The following is a 20672-nucleotide window of genomic DNA, read 5'->3' as shown; positions in this document are numbered from 1 at the left end:
AACTATGTAGGAAATCTATTAAAACATTATTTCTTTATGTGTATTTTTCAGGAATCTGAACAAAAATTAAAGTTATCAAGAAAAAATCTGTCGGAAAAACGAAGGAAATTCATGCCAAGTCAAATACTGTACAAAATTATTTCTGGTAAAATTAAATTCTATTTTTTTAAAGTAAAAAATAAAAATATGTCCTTCATTGATATGAAAAGTTTCTAACAATGACAATTAGACAATTTTAAAGATATTTTACCTTAATAGGTATTATTTTTTTCTTGTGACATATTCAATGAATATAATTTTAAATGATTGATTGTAGTTATAAAAAAAGCTATTTGAACAATAGTAGCTTCACAATAAGATTATCAGTGCAGTAGGCGTTTATTTGCGTGCGATTTTACTTTTAAAAAATCTCCATTAAAATATATTTGGGGGGGGGGGGGAATTAAGGGGGTAAAACTATTTTTGGGTGGAAAATGTCAAATATGTAAAAAAATGTAAAAACTAAGGGTTGAATTAAGGCAAACAAAATTTTTGGGGGTTTCATGAGAGATTTTAATGGGTTGGGGCCCTGGGGGAGGTGTTTTCATTCATCATTTTACCCCACCTCCTCCTTCCCATTTACGTCTTTGCGTCTAGCAAACCTTATTAATAGAGTAGCTGCGTTTCTAATATTATTGAACTATTTAAGATATTTTATTTTAGACATATCAATGGATGTTAATTGTCCAGTTCAGGATGAAGTTGCTAGAATTCTGACACTGGCTGAATTATCAGGTTAGAGGTTGATTTAAATATTTTGAACAGCTTTGATTAAATTAAAGATGAATGATAACACAAATGGGTTAACCACTGAATCAACTGAGTTCTCAATTTTAGAGAACTTTCAGATAGGTGATGGGTTGGATTTAAGACTTGGCCCTCTCTCCCTCCTATTTTAACACAGAGCTCATAGATGCTAGTGGCACAACCGCCATAAGTATAAGGATTAAGAAGTAAAGACAAGTATTTTGGGTTGAATAATTTTTTTTTTAAATCTTGCCACTCCCCCTCTCCCATTTTGCAATCTTATTACTGACTGAACCAACCACAGAACTCCCTAACCCTCTCTCTCTCTCATTCCTTGGCGGAAAAACTTTGAATAATTTAATAAATCTTGATTGTGTCAAAGTACCAGTGTCAAATCATTTTAATCTTAAGAGGGGTAATTGTGATTATCACAATTGGAGGTGTACATCTGTTTATCGTCCATTGTCATGTCATATCCCTTAATATCTTTGAATTTTTAGGTTGCATAGATCTCGGCAGTACAGATGTACGACGGGGAGACACACCAGCAGAAAAAATCACCACACTAGCACTTGACTCTTCACTTTTTGAAAGGAAATAATACCATAATATTACATAAAACTTAGAATTTCTATTTTTAAATTTTCAAACTGTTTTGTATTGATAAATGGATAATAATATAAAAATTTACGATAAATTACGATATTTTATCGGCTAAGGAACAGATAGATTTAATTTTCTAAACATTTAACCTAACCTATCCTTTGATAAAACACCAACTTACAACCCCCCTCCAACATATTTTTTTTCTTAAAATAAGACGGTAATGAGGAAAACCGTCGTATGTGTGAAAGATTATGCGAAGATTAAATGGTATTATCATGAAATCATAGGCCCCAGACAAGCATACAACTACAAAAAGTATTGAAACAAAACATTGAAGGCAGATTGTTTGACAGCTTGAAAAGTCTTTATCTAATAACAAATCATCAAGAATCAGATTCAGGTAAAAACAAGGAATATAACATCCATTGGCAACATTGCATGTGAATATTACAAAAAAAATCACTAAACAAACAAAAACAATCGAGGAAATTTATTTTAATTTAGAAATTTAATCTTTTACTACTTTAAAGGATTACTAGTTGTTTCGACCCTAGCCTCTGGGGGGGAGGGGGGGGGGGCAGGAAAATAGCCTTAAACCATCACAGAGATCTTCAGCTTCAGACAAACAAACATTGCTACTTTGTGTAATAGGATGTATTTTTCTTTTAGATCTAGGATTGAAAGCCAGCCTTATCCATCCCCATCTAGTCAGGCTTCACGAGAAAATAACAGGTGAAAACAAGGTTTCCCTCAAAGTACCGAGTCGAGCACAGAACTCTTACTTTGAAATAAATCCCTAGTAATCTCTGTCTCAGCAATTTACCTTTATTTGTGCTTATATAAGCATTTTTGTCAGATTTAAGTAGGACGTGCTCACATCGGGAAAGTCCGCACTTTACAACAAAAGTGGCTTACTTAAATCGGACATGTCGGACTAACGAGCCATTTTCGTAGGTTAATTGCTTACTTGAAGAACTATTATTGCCCTATAAACCCCTAAAAAACCCCAAAAATAAGGGTGGCTGATAAGAATCAGCAAAATCGGACGCTTTTGAGGTAAATGTCTTACAGATTAAGATTTTAATCCGGATTATTTTTCCTCAAAATTTAATCCCTTCTCAGCCATTTAGGCTATATTTGTAGTTGATTGCTTACTTAAACAAGCCATTTTTGTGATTAATGTCCTACTTATATCTTCCATTTTTGCTATAAAATCCTTACTTAAACAAGCAATTTTTGTGATTAATGTCCTACTTATATCTTCCATTTTTGCTACAAAATCCTTACTTAAACAAGCCATTTTTGGGGTTGATTGCTTACTTAAATCCTCCATTTTTGCTGCAAAACCCTTACTTAAGTAAGCCATTTTTGGGGTTGATTACTTACTTAAATCATCCATTTTTGTTGCAAAATTCTTACTTAAATAAGCCATTTTTGGGGTTGATTACTTATTTAAGTAAGGATTTTGCAACCAAAATGGATGATGCAAGTAAGTAATCAACCCCAAAAATGGCTTATTTAAGTAAGGATTTTGTAGCAAAAATGGATGATTTAAGTAAGCAATCAACCCCAAAAATGGCTTATTTAAGTAAGGTTTTTGCAACAAAAATGGATGATTTAAGTAAGCAATCAACCCCAAAAATGGCTTATTTAAGTAAGGATTTTGCAACAAAAATGGATGATTTAAGTAAGTAATCAACCCAAAAAATGGCTTATTTAAGTAAGGATTTTGTAGCAAAAATGGATGATTTAAGTAAGCAATCAACCCCAAAAATGGCTTACTTAAATAATCCATTTTGGTTGCAAAATCCTTACTTAAATAAGCCTTTTTTGGGGTTGATTGCTTACTTAAATCATCCATTTTTGTTGCAAAAACCTTACTTAAATAAGCCATTTTTGGGGTTGATTACTTACTTAAATCATCCATTTTAGTTGCAAAATCCTTACTTAAATAAGCCATTTTTGGGGTTGATTGCTTACTTAAATCATCCATTTTTGTTGCAAAAACCTTACTTAAATAAGCCATTTTTGGGGTTGATTACTTACTTAAATCATCCATTTTTGTTGCAAAAACCTTACTTAAATAAGCCATTTTTGGGGTTGATTGCTTACTTAAATCATCCATTTTTGCTACAAAATCCTTACTTAAATAAGCCATTTTTGGGGTTGATTACTTACTTAAATCACCCATTTTGGTTGCAAAATCCTTACTCAAATAAGCCATTTTTAGGGTTGATTGCTTACTTAAATCATCCATTTTTGTTGCAAAAACCTTACTGAAATAAGCCATTTTTGGGGTTGATTGCTTATTTAAATCTTCCATTTTTGCTGCAAAATCCTTACTTAAACAAGCCATTTTTGTGATTAATGTCCTACTTATATCTTCCATTTTTGCTACAAAATCCTTACTTAAACAAGCCATTTTTGTGATTAATGTCCTACTTATATCATCTATTTTTGCTACAAAATTATTACTTAAACAAGCAATTGTTGTGATTAATTTCTTAATTAAGCTAGAAACTAATGACAAAAAGGGCTTGTAGATGTAAGTGTTCTATGACAAAACTGGAGGACATATGTAAGAAATTAATCACAGAACTAGCTAGTAAGGATTGTATAGTAAAGATAGAGGATATTATTAAGAAATGAATCACAAAACTTGCTTGATTAGGTAAAGGTTTTCAATAATAATAATGAAGGAAATAATTAATATATTAACCAAAAAGATAGCTTGTTTAGTTAAGGGTTTTATAATATAAACAAAGGACATAATTAAAAAATTAACCAAAACATTTGCTTACTTAATTAGAAGCTTGTAGCAAAAGGGGAAGAACTTAGCCAGTAAATAATGATAAAAATTGCTTGTCTCAATAAAGCTTTTTTAGTAATATTCTAGGATTTTTGCTTTAAAATTAACTAAAACTTGAATTCTACTTTTTGCTGCAAAAGTCTACATTTAAAAAAAATCTTGACTCAATTATGGCTTACTGAATTATAAGACCCTTTATTGCTGTTAAAAAATCAATAAAAAAGCTTTTAAAAGTAAAATTATATTAAATTATATAGTAAAATATTACCAAAATTTGGACTGATGAAAATTAGGTTGAAATTGATACAATTAAATTATATTTCTACTTAAAGCTCACTAGTTTTCAGCATAAATCAATCTGATGTTTCTAATTTAATGTTGTGTTATAAAAGGTCCAGCAAAACCACTCCAACAACAGACTGAGACAATCTGCCCTTAAAGTGATCCTAATGTCCTCTAATGATATTTTTGATTGATTTGCTCAGCTCTGTTCTCCACTGAAAAACTCATAAGAAAAAATTATATATATATATAATGAATATGATATGATATACATAAAATAATTCTTAACAAATTTTAGTTAATATTTTTTACATAAATATTAATGAATGATTATGAATTTTTAGAATCAATGAATTCTAGTTAAATATAGAAAATATGACCACAAAATATCCCAATAACTTTTTGCTATTGATAAAACTAAATAAATATTTTAAATAGTATTTTTCATTTAGGGTTAGACTTTCATTTTAAAAATTTCAAAAATATAATAAAAGTGCAGTGATGTCCAAAGGGGGGGGGGGGGGGGGTACTGGGGTGATTACCCTCCCAATTGAATTTGGGGTTGCCTGTAGGCACTTAAACATTTTTAGAAATGTTTTTTTTTATTTTATTCAAGGTTTAAAAAATCTTGTTTTGTTTTGAAAAAGTTTTGAAAAAGTGACTAAGGAAAAGTAACTTAACTTGAAAGATTCTTTTAGCAAAATTGAGGTAAAAATCATTTTTTTATTACTGGCAAAAACTTTTTACAAAATTGTAATTAAAAATCTAAGTTATAAGCACTTCTTTACACATATTGAGTGTTTAAAGGTTGACGATATTTTAAAAATATTACTTTGGGGGAATAAAAAAAATTCCACCCCCAAATAACTACACCATTTTTAAAAGTTTATAGCTTTTCCTTACATTGTTTTTTTTAAAGCTAATATACTTTTAGTCAAAATTTTTATCTTTAAATTGCATTAACTACATCCTACAGACTTGCCAACTTTTCTCTCAAGCAATATTCTAGAATTTCAGTTTTTTAAAACTTTTATTTGAACCTGATTTTCTGTTACACAATAACTAATGCATAATACCCTTGATAAATTGGTAATTTTACAGAATCAAAACTTTGAAATGAGAGAAAAGTAACAAAAGTCTTATACTACCTATATACTACCGGGTCATTCAAGAGAAATGATTTAAAAAAAACTAAATTAGACATGGAAAATAAAAAATTATATAAAATGCTTTATAGATTTGGAAAACCTATTCTGGGACATTCATGTTTCAAATATTTAAAAATGATTTTTTTGACCAATTATGCCTACAAAAACGGTTTTTCTAACAATTGTGTAAAATGCTTTGTATATTTTGAAAACCTATTCTGGGACATTAATGTTTCAAATATTTAAAAGTTATTTTTGTGACAAATTATGCTTTCAAAAACGGTTTTTCTAAATGCCTTATTTTTGATGATTTTCTGATTTAAACATAATGGAAAAAATGCTCACATTTTAAAAATTCAAATTGCGCAGCTTGCTTTAATAGTAAAAAAACGTTATGCATACTGTTAGAATTGTCATAAACTTTAGTTTTTGGATATATAAGAACCATTCATGTGCTATGTATAGTACAGGAGCTATGTGTTAAAATGTTTCAACTTACTTAAAACTTTTCAACCTTTCTCACATTTTTCAATGTAGCTCCTAAACTACAAATACCACAAAAATAATACTTATATTTTCAAAAACTAGAGTTTATGACAATTCTAACGGTGTGCATAACGTTTTTCTACTATTAATACAAGCTGTGCAATTTGAATTTTAAAAATGTATGCATTTTTCCCCAATCTTTAAATCCATACATCTTCAAAAATAAGGCCTTTGCAAAAACCAGTTTATAAGGCATAATTTGTTGTAAACATCATTGTTAAATATTTGAAACATAAATGTCTGAGGATAGGTTTTCCAAATATACAAAGCATTTTACACAATTGTTTTATTTTCCATGCCTAATTAAGTTTTTAAAAAATCATTTCTCTGGAATGACCCTGTGGAATAACATTTTTTAAAAATTTTAAAGGATGCCTGCAAGAAATATAACGCTATAGCTGCTGAAAGACTGCCACAAGTAGACCCAATATCCCAAAATTTGAAGCCTTCAGCTTCAATAACAAAAAAATTTTTAGGCATTTCAAACTGACATTTTATGTACAATACTCAATGCTCATGTTAGAAATTTTGAAATTAAAGTATGTAACCTAGATTCAAAATTATATTCATATATTCATAAAACAAATTTAGGTTTCCAGTAACTAATTATATATTTTTCCAATAAAAATACCCCTTTTTATGAAATGAAAATTTTGAAAGATTTCTATTGCTCATAATAGAAATTAAAATATTAAATTATGTGACATAGACAAAATATTATAACCTTATCTTTTTTCAGTTATTCATAAAATTTTAATGTCATGTAGATGCTAAAGTGTTCTCAGAAGAACAGGAAATATCATTTTGATACTATTATTTACAAAAAAAACTTTAAAAAAAGGACTGAAAACACCAAAGATTGGGAAATATATAAAAAATCAAAAAAGCTACTTGTACTTTCATCTTTAAACACCAAAATTGCTTGAAATTCCTTGAAAATTTATTTTTAATACTGTAATCTAAAAAGAATTTTTAAATCGGACCATAACACCAAAGGTATTTAGAAAATATGAAAAATAAACAAAAATCTACTAAAAAGCAGTCTGACCACTACAGATGTTTTCTTAGAATGACAGGAAATTTTATTTTGTAAATAGAACCAAGAACATTGAAGATATGGGGGAAAATGTGAAAAATATAAAAATAGCTGGGGAAAAAATCAGACTGAATGGATGTTTTATAGTTGATTATGCTTCTTAATGATGGAAATGTTAACAAGAAGTTTCAGCAGTCTATCTTTTATAAGAGCCAAGAAAATAAAATATTCAAGGAAATTCAACTCTAAAATTATGTGTTAAATCATATTTCAGGCACAGGAAATAAGAAAAAACAGAGGTGGAGGGGATCCTTTGGTAAAATTAGAATAGTATATTGTTGCTTTCCTACTTATGCTTGATAAAATTAGTATGGTATAATGTTTCTGTGCTACTTATGCATATACCTATCCTTGTTAAAATCAGAATAAAATAATGTTGCTGTACTACTAATAGATATAACTGTCCTTGTTAGAATTAAAATAATGTTGCTGTGCTACTAATGGATATAACTGTCCTCGTTAGAATTAGATTATTATAATGTTGCTAACTTATGGACATAATTCCCCTTGTTAAAATCAGTAATTTACCAAAAAAATACTTAATCACAAGGGGAGAGATTACTAGGGATATTAAGTTATAATACTGCCGCGCTATTTATGAATATACTTAACATTTATAAAAATCAATATTATATAATTATGCTTAATCGCCAAGTGTATTTAGTAAGGTAACACCTATGTAATAGACAACCAACTCTTTGTTTGCACGACCTTTGTCTAGAAGTCCTAACTGTGCATGGTAATGAGTTGTGCCTATTTTAGTCCAAGGCATTTCCCCTACTCTAATTATTAATGTCGAACATCTGAAAAGCATCTGTGCAGTAGGAACCATTTTTAACGTCCTTAGTTTTGACGCAGTGTTGAACCGAGACTTGATCCCATCAATTCCTCGACAATGAGTTGATGCCCTACGTGTTAAGCCATGGTTGCGCGTTAATATCAGTATAGTATAAAGTTTTTTAATAGAATGTTTGTCTTTCTTTAATGAGAACTAATGGCGTGTCATCACTTCCTCCATAATTTATAAAAAAAAACAAGGATGACAACATACATAAAAACGAAGCACTGTAACGGTAGGACAAACGGACATTAACACTTGTATAGTTTCAGAACTGAATAATCCTAATATAAATGTATAAGAGTCAAAGCAAAATTGTAAGTTAATTTGTTAAAAAACTGCTTGATACAGGATAATGTTTATAGGCATACTTACATTTTTAGGACTTGATTATAGAGTTGCTTCGTTTATTACATTATACTTTGTTGTCCCAGGAATCAATATACCAAAAATCAGATCAATCCAATGATTAGATCACATAAAAATTTGATATTAAAAAAGTAAAAAAATCAACATGTTTAAAATGAACGTACGGACATTTTGGTAATGATTATAGAGTTGCTACGCTCTCTAAATCGTACCTAACTGCTAAAGGAATCACCATGCAAAATTTGAAATCGATAGGACGATTCTAACATGCTTAAATTAACGAAAAAAGCTATCCGTTACGGACGGACGGACCGACCCTAATTATAGAAAAGCTTCGCTTTTAAAAATCAAACCATTAACATCATTACTGCACAAATAAATTACTAATTAACCTCTCTCTAATATAGATGTTATTGTGTTATTTGGCGAGTATAAGATTGCAAATATGAAAATATGCGGAAGTGAAGACCCAAAAGAATTTTTTTTTTATAAAGGATATGAAAATGGATGATTTTTGTACAACCTAATCAATTTTTTCTAAGTATCCAAAGTTTACTTCAACAAATGAGAGATTGTGTTTAAATAACGTGGTAAAATCTTCAGTCCAATGCTCCCTCCCTTTACAAAGCTCCTTTAAATTTTTTACAAACAAACTTGAACATTGATTGGTTGGTTACAAACAGAAGTGTCCAAACTTTTAAACCAATAATTTTATCTGCAGAAGGGATAATTTGATGACATTAAAATATAATATGGAGGGAGAGGACAATAGCAGATAAACTATGCATATAAAGTGATAAATAAATATAATTGCATCGTATCATAGGCAGCTTTCAGCGGACATGAAAATATAAAAATGAAAAATCTAAGATTAAACCCAGTTTTTTTAGACCCTAGATGCCGAAGGTCCGGTCTATCAAAACTGGTAAAAATTTTATGATTCTTATTCAAATATTCGTGAATAATTATATGTAATAAGATGCTATACATAATTTTTCAGTATTATTGAGAACATGTTTTACTTCAGCGGATATTATTAGATTACGAAGCCATACTGGAAACAACTTGTATTTTAAACAGGGCTAGGAAGCCGTACAGTAGCCTCGAATACGATTCAAGTTTAAACCTGCTATTGTGACAAAAAATCGAACAGAAGGATAGTGTTTTTAGGAACAGGTTAAGACTTCCAGCTATATATTAAAGTTGTAATATGACGATTTCACTGAAGTTTACACGCGGCTGCCGAGCCCTGATCTTAAGCTGTGAGGGACAGGCATTTAAAGGGATACGATAATAGAGAAAAATTGTATTACATCCCCTATGACAATAAACAAGATTACTCCTTAAAAATAAAACAAATAAGATAAAGTTGTTATAAAACTTCGGGTATCAATGTAATTAACAGCATAATGTCCCCTTTCTACCTGGCAAAAGATTATTTATCAAATAATAAAAATTTCAAAATTATTACAAGATTTATCCCAGACTTGCTGGACCTGAAGGGAACGAAGGCCCTGGCTAACAAAACTGGTAAAAAGGGAGTTATTGTTTGCTCGAATTTTCCGTAGAGGTGTGACTTTAAAAAAATTCTTTTTGCCTTTTTAATTGCTAAATTAGACCAATTAAATACAAACGACGAAGCCCAATCTGTCCCACTTTTGAGCAAGACGATTCCCTTTTCTCCCATCTCTTTTGAAGAGATTTTTCTTTCCCCTCACTTCCATTTTTCTTTTTCCTTTACTAGCGGCTACGCCCCTAGAGGCCTCTAGTGGCACTTTAAATGTTTTTGTTTGCTACGATAATTCTTTAGTACGATACCTCTTTATTTTACGTAGAAGTCTCCCGTATTTAACAAAAATTTTCGATTTTTTTGTCATTTCTTTTGGGAGGGTGGTAGTACCCTCCCCCAAAATAGTTAAAAACCTTCCCAGGACATATGAGAATCTACCCTGTTAAGGAGAACCCGATCGATTCAGCGGTTAGCGAGATCCTTCGGTACACACAGACACACAGACAGACAAACATCCTGTTACTTTAGTATAAGGATATGACGTCATATAAGAATCGTCTTGCTCAAAAGTGGTACAGATTGGGCTTCGTCAATACAAACTTATTAAGACATCATTTTTATTATTTATTTGACCTGCACTTAAGTTTTTGGATTTTAATACTAAGAAATATTATAATATCATCAGTTGAAAAGTTTGTTAACTAATCTACCAATGATTTAGCCGATAACTAAGATAAAGTTGGTTAAATATAATTTCCTGTCCAATAACACCTTCTTCTTTGTAACTGCTCTATGATATGCATCATATAAAAATGTTTTAAGTAATAATGCCTCCCCCCCCCCCCCTCCCTACTTATATAACCTAACCAAACCCGACCCAAAATTTTTAGGTTCCATTGCTCAAAAGGGTACTTCAAGTGAAAGAACCAATATTTTTGTTTTAAAGCATTGCTTTTATAGATGATTTTTTTCTTTAATTCAACCTTAATTTTCGTTTATAACAAGAATTGTAAGGAATAAGACAATGGACAATAAAAAAAGTACCTATACTGACCAATGAGCGTGCGTTTTTCAGAGAGGGATGGTAAATTGGGCTGTTTGTGAATCAAGTCCCCAAAGTTTATAAACTATAGTTTCGAAACGTTTCTAATTCTAATTGTAATCTATTAATTTTTGTTCACTGGGGATGTAAATTAATTTATCGGCCATTGTCATATCCCTTTAGGTTCCTGCGATTATAAAACTTCGATATAAGTACCGAAAGCTTCTGGGCCAACAAATAAGATAACATAATTATTAAATATTGTGTGTAACTCGCAATCGTGGCTCAACACGTAGCGCATCCGCTCATTGTCTGGGAGGTGATAGGTTTGAATCTCGACCCGACATCGTGTCATGACTTAAGACGTTAAAAGTGGTCCCTACTGCTGTAATGTCAAATGTTAATGAACATTTACAATTATAGAGTGTCAGAACTAAATTAGCATGATACTTTATAAGAACATAATTAAATTTATGGGACTTCATTAAAGATATGCTTTGCTTATAACATTGTCCCTTGTTGTCATAGGAATCAGTATTCCAAAAATAAGATGATTAAGATCTTGTAACAATTATAGAGTTGCTACGCTTCCTAAATCGTACCTACTTGTTATAATGTAGTGTGTTTTAAATTGATAGGACAATTCTTACATGTCTAAATTAACGAAAAAAGCTAACCAGTACTGACGGACAGACTGACCCTGACTATAAAAAGGTTTTCTTTTAAAAAGTTACAATACATTTTCCAGTATGGCTTTGAAACCGATTAACTGGTGGATTAAGACCGGTTCTCAGCCGAGAAATAAGACAATAGGCTTATTACAATAGTCCCCAAAGTTTTATAATAACTTTTCCTATTCTTTCGCTAAACAACTTTGGGGACTTTTGATTTGAATTTTGATTGGTTGATTCACTAAGTAGAGTGTAACGTTTAAACCACTAATTTTAATATACAATAGGGTAATTTTGTGTTTCATCATTAAGGATGTACATCAATTTATCGGCTATACTAAAATCATGTTTAGCATCAAATTACAGACATTTTTCATGAATATTAAAATAAAATCATAAAATTAATACCTTCCAGTTTTGTTTTAATTCCTATATTTTTTACTAGCGGCTACGCCCCTAGAGGCCTCTAGTGGCACTTTAGATGTTTTTATTTGTTAAAGTCTCTACATTACTTCTTTATTTTACGATAATTCTCTTTATATTACGTTGAAGTCTCCCATATATTTTTTAAAACTTCGATTTTTTTGTCATTTCTCTTGGGAGGGTGGTTGTACCCTCCCCCAAAATAGTTTTAAACCTTCCCATAAACCATGAGAATCTACCCTGATAAGGAGAACCCGATCGGTTCAGCGGTTAGCAAGATACATACACACAGACAGACACACAGACAAACAAACATTCTGTTACTTTAGTATAAGGATTTTACTTTACACTGAAAGTTGTCTATAATACGATGCAATAATAATGTCAAATCCCGGCCTGGTGATGTAATTTCAATAATCTTATTTGTTTATGATAAGGGTCTGTGCGTCCGTCTGTTCATACACTATGTCGATTTAGAATTGCCCTATCAATTTCAAACTGTAGGTGGTGATTCCTGTGTATTATTTAAGAAGCGTAGCAACTTTATGAACAGGAAGTTTGTACGTCCAATTGAAATATGTTGATTTTAAATTTTTTTTTACATTTTTTTTGTGTGATTTTAAATCAGTTTTGTTAGCCCGAGATTCCAAAGGCACGGGTAAACAAAACTGGTTTTAATCTTATGTACATTTTTGTATTCATAGAAATTAATTAAGTAATAACCCTCCCCCCTCCCCTCCTCCTTATACAACCTAACCTAACCTTGCCTAGTTTCAGTGCTCAACAAGGTACTTCAAGTGAAAGCGTTAATGTTTTTTTTTAAGCATTGATGTATGTTTTTTCTTGTTTTTACTTCAAACTAGATTTTTTTTACCAGGAATCTTAAGGAATAAGACAATGGGCGATAAATTGATGAAAATTTTCCCATTTACGATAAGAAATAAATAAATCATTGGTAAAAAACGTTTTGACACAGACTCAGCTATTTTTGAACCAAGCAATCAAAATTCGATAAAAGTTATTAAGCTGACCAATTGGGCTGTTTATTACACTAGTCACCAAAGTTTTATAATAACGTTCATATTTTTTGAGGACTCTTATTGAATTTTGATTGGTTAGTTTATTAACTACTGGCTGGTTCGCCCCTAGCCTCTTGGTGTCCCACCCCCAAAGAAAATAGTTATAAACCTTCCCGGGACCTATGAGAAGCTACCCTGTTAAGGAGAACCCGATCGGTTCAGCAGTTGGCGAGATCCTTTGTTACAAATAAACAGACAAACAAAAAAACAGACATCGTTCTACTTTGTATTATAGATAGTGTCCAAACGTGCACCCCTAATTGTAATCTATAGAAGGGTAATTTTGTTTACCATCATTGAGGATGTACATCAATTAATCTGCCATTGTCTTATCCCTTTAGATTCCTGCGATGATAAAATTTGGGTATAGTCCCTTTCGTGGCAAGGGGTGTTTCGTCGTATTTTTAAAAGCGAAGCTCTCTATAATTAGGGTCTGTCCGTCCTTCCGTATGTACGTCCGTCCGTACATCCAGAACGGATAGCTTTTTTGTTAATTTAGGCATGTTAGAATTGTCCTATAAATTTCATACTTTGCACGGGAATTCCTGTAGTAGTTAGTTACGATTTAGAAAGCGCGGCAACACTATAATAATTACCAGAATATCCGTACGTTCATTTTAAACATGTTGATTTTTTACTTTTTAACAACAAATTTTTATGTGATCTAATTTTTGTATATTCATTCCTGGGACAACAAAGTGAAATATTATAAGCGAAGTAACTCTATATTCAAGTCCAAAAATGTAAGTATGTCCATAAAATTTATCCTGTATCAAACAGTTTTTTAACAATTTACTTACAATTTTGCTTCTACTCTTATACATTACATTCTGATTATTCCGTTCTGACACTATACAAGTGTTAATGTTCGTTTGTCCTACCATTTTAGAGCTTCGCTTTTATGGATGTTGTCATCCTTGTTTACCTTTTTTGACGCCATCCTTTTTAATTTCTTTTTTATGAGATAATCATTTTGTTATTTAAATTTACTTGTTTTAAATTAGTAAATGGGTTAATGTTTGGCTTTATTTCTTAAAACGTTTTTATGATGCATTTGTTTGAGCAAACAAGGAGGGAGGTGCCATTGGACCATAAATTACACTTGTACCCAAAGTTTTATAATCAGTTCAACTTGATGAATTGATATAGGGTAGGGCTTTACGTTATATGATTTAATTATAAATATTAACATTAACACTTTTTCAGATTTGAATAATCAGAATATAAATGTTTAAAAGTTAAAACAAAATTTTGAGTAAATTTGTTGAAAAGGTGCTTAAATACAGGATAATGTTTAAGGACATACTTACATTTTTATATATGCTACGCTTACAAAATTGTACTTTGTTGTCCTAGGATTCAGTATTCCAAAAATCAGATAAATCGAATAATTACATATCACAAAAATTCTGACATGCCTCATCATCATACGCATCTCTCTTTTTGACTGTGAATGCCAGAGAATACGGACACCTTGTTCCTCCATGAATTCCTGCTGTCTTTGGCAAGTTTCTCAGCTTCTCCCCATGTTAATTCCAAATTAAAGAGGTCCTTTTCAGTGCTCCGCCTCCAGGTCATTTTTGGTTGTCCCCGATTACGTTTACCAGTGGTGGGGTTCCATTTTAAGCACTTTTTTGGAAACCTATTTTGTTCCATTCTGAGCACATGTCCTAGCCACCTTAGTCTTTTATATTTCACTTCTGCTTCAATACTATTGCACTTGGTCTTAGCATACAGCTCAAGGTTTGATATTTTGTTTGGCCAGAATATTTTGCAAATTCTTCTTAGGCAGCTATTGTGAAATGCATTAAGTTGATTTGTTTCAGTTTTCACAGTTCTCCAGCATTCCGCTCCATAGAGAAGAACTGATTTCACATTACTGTTGTAAAGTCTGATTTTTGTTTTCAGAGCAAGTTTCTTTGAATTCCAAACGTTGTGTAGACTGTTAAAAGCAACCCTAGCCTTATCAATCCTGGTTTTAATATCAGCTTTTGAGCCATTTTCACTGCTGATAACACTCCCCAGATAGGTGAATTTGTTGCTTTGTTTCAATTGTTCACCATTTATTGTTATAGTTTGATCAGGGTTTGTAGGTATATTCATAATTTCAGTCTTCTTGACATTAACAAAGAGCCCGACTTGTCCTGCATATTTGACTAGTCTATCTGTCTTAGCTTGTAGATGTTTAATTGTTTCTGAAATCAGTGCCAGGTCATCAGCAAAGTCCAGATCTTCTAGGTGTCCTAGTATGCCCAGCTGGAGACCACGTTTTTTGTCCTCTGTGGTTTTCTTCATCACCCAGTCAATGACCAATATAAATAGAATAGGTGATAAAATGCATCCCTGTCTAACTCCAGTGCTTATTTTAAAGAAATCAGATGTCTTATTGTTTCCAACTGAAACACAGGCTTGGAAGTTGTCATAAAATTTAGTTATCATAATTATCATCTTTTCTGGTATACCATAACTTCTTAGTATTTTCCAGAGTGTTTGTCTGTGTATGGAGTCAAAGGCCTTAGAGAAATCAACAAAATTCACGTGAAGTGGCTTGTTAAATTCAACACATTGTTCAATAACTGTCCTAAGGGTGAAAATTTGGTCAACACAGCCCCTTCCAGCACGGAATCCAGCTTGTTCTTCTCTCAGTTTATTGTCAATTTTCTCATCAATTCTGTTTAAAATAACTTTACATAGGACCTTGCTTGGGATAGAAAGCAGCATAATTCCTCTCCAATTATCACAATTGTTCAAATCTCCCTTCTTAGGTAGTTTTATGATTATACCTTTAGACCAGTCCGTTGGTATCTTTTCTTGCCTCCAAATTTTATCAAAAAGATCAGTTAGAGTCCTAGCAGAAAGATCTATGTCTGCCTTAAGCATTTCGGCAGTTATCAAGTCAGGTCCTGGTGCTTTGTCATTCTTTAGGCTATGTATAGCAGCTTTAACTTCTTGAATAGTTGGTGGTCTTATATCTATGTCTATTTCATGTCCTGGTTCTGGTTCAGCAGTAATTTCTGGTTCAGGTCTGTTCAACACTTCTTCAAAATGTGATTTCCACCTTTCAGCAATTTCTTTTTCTGTAGTGAGTAATTTACCATCTTTAGCCTTGATAGTTTCACCACTCTTTTTGCTATATTTGCCACTTAATTGCTTGGTTATGTTGTATACTGTTTTCATGTTACCAAAGTCAGCTGCTCTCTGGGCCTTTTCAGCCAGATTGTCAATGAAATCTCTCTTGTCTTTCCTTGTGCACTTTTTGACTTCTTTGTCTTTAGCAGTATATTCAGCTTTTAAATTGCTCATGTCAGCCAAGTGTTGAGCATTATGGATTTTGTTTTTGAGCTTCTTTCTCTCTTCTATTTTGATCCATGTTTCTTCAGAGATCCAGTCCTTTTTCTCTGGTTTCTTGTGTCCTAGGGTTTCCTTAGCAGTAGATTGAAAGTTTTCTTTAATTGAAGTCCATGTGATCTCAGTCTCGTCATTTAGGTCCTCTAAGACTTGAAATCTATTTCTGAGTTTTAAAACAAATTCATTCTTTATCACAGGGTCCTTTAATCTTGAAGAATCATATTGTCTACCAATCTCACTCTTTTTATCATGGCCAGAACGCTTCAGCTTTAATTTAATCTTACTGACAACTAGTTCATGGTCACTAAATATGTCGGCTCCTCTATAGCTCCTACAGTCTTGCATTGATTTGACCCATTTTCTATTGATCATAATGTGGTCAATCATGTTTCTTGTTTGTCCATCAGGTGTTGTCCAGGTATATTTGTGAATGTTTTTGTGTTGGAATAATGTACCTCCTACAACCACATCATTATTTAAACAGAATTCAAGTAAAAGTTCTCCATTTTCATTTCTTGTACCTATGCCAAAGTGTCCCATTGCATTCTCCACTCCAGTCCTGTCAGTTCCTACTTTAGCATTCATATCTCCAAGAACTAGGCACATGTCATGTTTGGGTACTGAGTTTCTGATTGATTGCAGTTGATCATAAAACTCTTGTTTTACTTCTCTATCTTTGTCATTTGTTGGGGCATAGCATTGGATAATGGTCAACTTGCAGTGCCTTGATTGGAATCTAGCCTTAATTATTCTGTCTGATATAGGTTTCCAGTCTATTAGTGAATTGACATGTCGTTTTTGAATAATTATAGCAACACCATACATATGTTGGCTTTCATGACCAGAATAAAGTATTAGGTGGCCATCTTTGGTTGTAGTTTGTCCTTGTCCTGTCCATCTACATTCCGCAATTCCAAGTATTCCAATATTGTAACTTGTCATTTCTTTAACTACTTGGGCTGTTTTAGTTGACTCATACATTGTTCTAACATTCCAGGTTCCTATCTTACAGCTTTGCTTAGAACTTATTGGTCCTGTCATCAAGTTGATAGCTTCCTTTCGGATTTGACCATCATCTTTCATATTCTCAGTAAACTGAGCATCAGTTCCAACAGTTCTTGTTTCATGTACACCTCTGGCTGTGTGAAAGCCATAAGTGTTTGAGGTTCTGTGGGTGTTTTCTTGAACAGATTTTTTTTACAGGTAGGATAGTTAGTCCTACGCAAACCTTTCATATCCCTGGAAGGAAGGGTGACTGGTAAGGGGAGGGACGTCAATATCCCCCAGTACTTCAAGAAGTACCTCCTGCCCTGTTCTGACATGCCTATTTTAATTTAATTTGATAATTTAAATTAACACTCAAAATATTCTTAAAAGTATCATTCAATAGTTAGGATATATATACGTCTGTCTGTCCGTCAGTTTGTCCATCGGTCTGCCCATCTGTCTACCTGTCTCTCCGTCTTTCTGTCTGTCCATTTGTTTATGTCTGTATTTCCGTCAATACCTTTTCGTTAATATAGGCATGTTAGAGTTGTCCTTTGAATTTCAAAGATTCAGGGTTTCAGTGCTCAACAAAGTACCCTGAGTGAAAGCGCCGGTTTTTATTGCTATAAGAAAATTAATGTTTAATTGCAATACATCCCCAATTATGATAATAGTTTTTCATTGCATCGTATTATAGACAGCATTCTGCGGTTAGTAAATTTATAAATTAAAAGATTAATTCCAGTTTTGTTAACCATGAGGGGCCGAAGTCCTGGGCTTACAAATCTGGCATTGATATTATATTTTTCAATTTAATGTTCATATAAAATTGTCTAGAACATAATGCACATAGACGTCCAAGGGGGGGGGGGTAAAGTGGCGATTACCCCCCCAAAGGAATTTGGGGGTGCCGTAGGCATCCCCCAAAAAACTTTCATTTTACCCCCCCCCCCCTTCCCCCATTTAAAATTTACCCCTATCCTGGGGGTGCCATAGGCACCACCAAATTTTTTTTTGCGCGCTTTGCGCGCATTTTTAATACTAAATATTTAATAAAATTTAAATTACCCCCCCAAAAAAATTTACCCCGGGGGTAGATTTAGGGGAGGTAAACAAAATTTACCCCTGCCAACAGATTTCAGGGGGGTTAATTTCCAAACAAAGAAAATTTTACCCCCGGGGTAAAAATTTTTTTTGGGGGGGGGAAATTTATGAACATTATTATAAAACTTTGGTGACTAGTGTAATAAACAGCCCAATTGGTCAGCTTAATAACTTTTATCGAATTTTGATTGCTTGGTTCAAAAATAGCTGAGTCTGTGTCAAAACTTTTTACCAATGATTTAAATTACACCCCCAAAAAAAATTTTACCCCGGGGGTAGATTTGGGGTAGGTAAACAAAATTTACCCCTGCCAACAGATTTCAGGGGGGTTAATTACCCCACCCCCCCACCCCCAAAGCAAATTTTACCCCCGGGGTAAAATTTTTTTTTTTTTTTGGGGGGGGGGGAATTTGCGGCGCGCTTCGCGCGCAATTTTACCCCCCCCCCAAAAAAAGCTTGGACGTTTATGATAATGCATTACACATTTTTCCAGTATGGCTTTGAACCGGTTCTAATCCCGCGAATATTAATCGGTTTCAAAGCCATACTGAATATAAAATTACCCCTGTTGTAGATTAAAATTATTGATTGGGCACTTCTTTTCTGGAACCAACTAATCAAAATTCTATAGAAGTACCCAAAGTTTTTAAGCTAAATATAAGCGATAATGGTAATAAAACTTTGGGTACCTGTGTAAATACAGTCCAATGTATCAATGTAATTTACTGCTCAATGATCCCTACATCTCTGGGTATGGTGTGTCTACAAAAAGGCAGTGTCCAAACTTTTCCGCCGATTATTTTAATCTATAAAAGGATTCCCGTTTTATAATTGTAATTGCGCATATTGTAAACAGTTATCTTGCAAGTAAATTTATGTTTTTGATAGTTGTATGACTCAAAACCTATTAAATCAAGAGGGAAAAATTACATTCATAGCCACACTGAAATAGTTAGTTATAGCATCGTATTATAAACACTAAACAGCTTCCCGTGGAATTAAAAATGTACAATTGTAAGAGTAAAAATATTTGCAATGTTCCCTCCCTCCCTTGGTATATATAAACAAACAGGGATGGAACAATTGACGAAAAATGTTATGAACTTAATTCTGCCAACAATAAAATTGAACAGAAAGAAAATAAGAGTAGATATATCAAAGGAGGGAGGGGTCATTGGGCTGTTTATTTCACTAGTCCCCAAAGTTTTATAATAAAGTTATCTTATTCATTGGCTTAACAACTTTGGGGACTTTAATGAATTTTGATTAGTTGGTTGATTAAGTTAAGTGTCCAAACGTGTTAACCTCTAATTGTAATCTAGTTGTAAGTTTTATTTTGGTGTATTATCAATGGAGATGTACATCAATTTATCGGTCATTGTCTTATCCCTTTAGATCCCTGATAAATATCAGAAAAACAAGGATGAAAACATTCATAAAATCAACGCTCTGTACTGAACAATTGTGGAGTGTCAGAACTAAATAAGCATGATACTGTTTAAAGACACTTCGAAACCGATTAATGTCCGCTAGATTAGAACCGGTTTTCAGTCATACTGAATTATGTATAGAATCGCATTACAGACAATTTTTCCTTTAGATAAACAATATATATAGATAAGAGCTGTAAATACATGATACATAATATAAGAATTACCTTTACAAAAATTTATTTCAGCTATGATGAAAGACAATTCCCAGAGAGGGCCGAAATTTCTGGATTCTATTTTGTATCTCACTAAGAATTTACTTTTGTTTGAAATAAGTGCGCATTTATAAACTTTACATGAAAAAAGATAAATAATTAATTTTTATTTCATTGATTATTTATCTTTAATAACATGCACAGTTTACATAAAGATTATATATATTAATTATTATTTGATATCTCACATTAATTAATTAACATTGTATTCAATTCACACTTCAACAAACTTTCTACCTCCACAAACAAAACTAAACTAATCCAAGCGCTGGCTGTCCACAATGTACTGTACCGCGCTGACCGAAAACCAAACTAAACAGCGC

General features: G+C 32.3%; 1 protein-coding gene across 1 annotated transcript in view; it reads left to right on the top strand.

Moving 5' to 3' along the window:
* Nucleotides 1-20672, top strand: part of LOC145334071 (HAUS augmin-like complex subunit 4) — a 32640-nt gene that overhangs the window by 146 nt on the left and 11822 nt on the right. The window contains exons 2-6 of the mRNA XM_080179357.1: nucleotides 52-145; nucleotides 703-774; nucleotides 1287-1381; nucleotides 1681-1792; nucleotides 2062-2124. Coding sequence (XP_080035483.1) covers nucleotides 52-145; nucleotides 703-774; nucleotides 1287-1381; nucleotides 1681-1792; nucleotides 2062-2124 — 436 coding nt within the window. The remainder of the gene's footprint in view (nucleotides 1-51; nucleotides 146-702; nucleotides 775-1286; nucleotides 1382-1680; nucleotides 1793-2061; nucleotides 2125-20672) is intronic.

Source organism: Acartia tonsa, chromosome 12 (genome assembly GCF_053477335.1).
Source record: "Acartia tonsa isolate MP-2025a chromosome 12, ASM5347733v1, whole genome shotgun sequence".
NCBI classification, from domain to species: Eukaryota; Metazoa; Arthropoda; class Copepoda; order Calanoida; family Acartiidae; genus Acartia; species Acartia tonsa.
The sequence above is the reverse complement of the archived record's forward strand: the minus strand, read 5'-3'. Positions and strand labels throughout refer to the sequence as shown.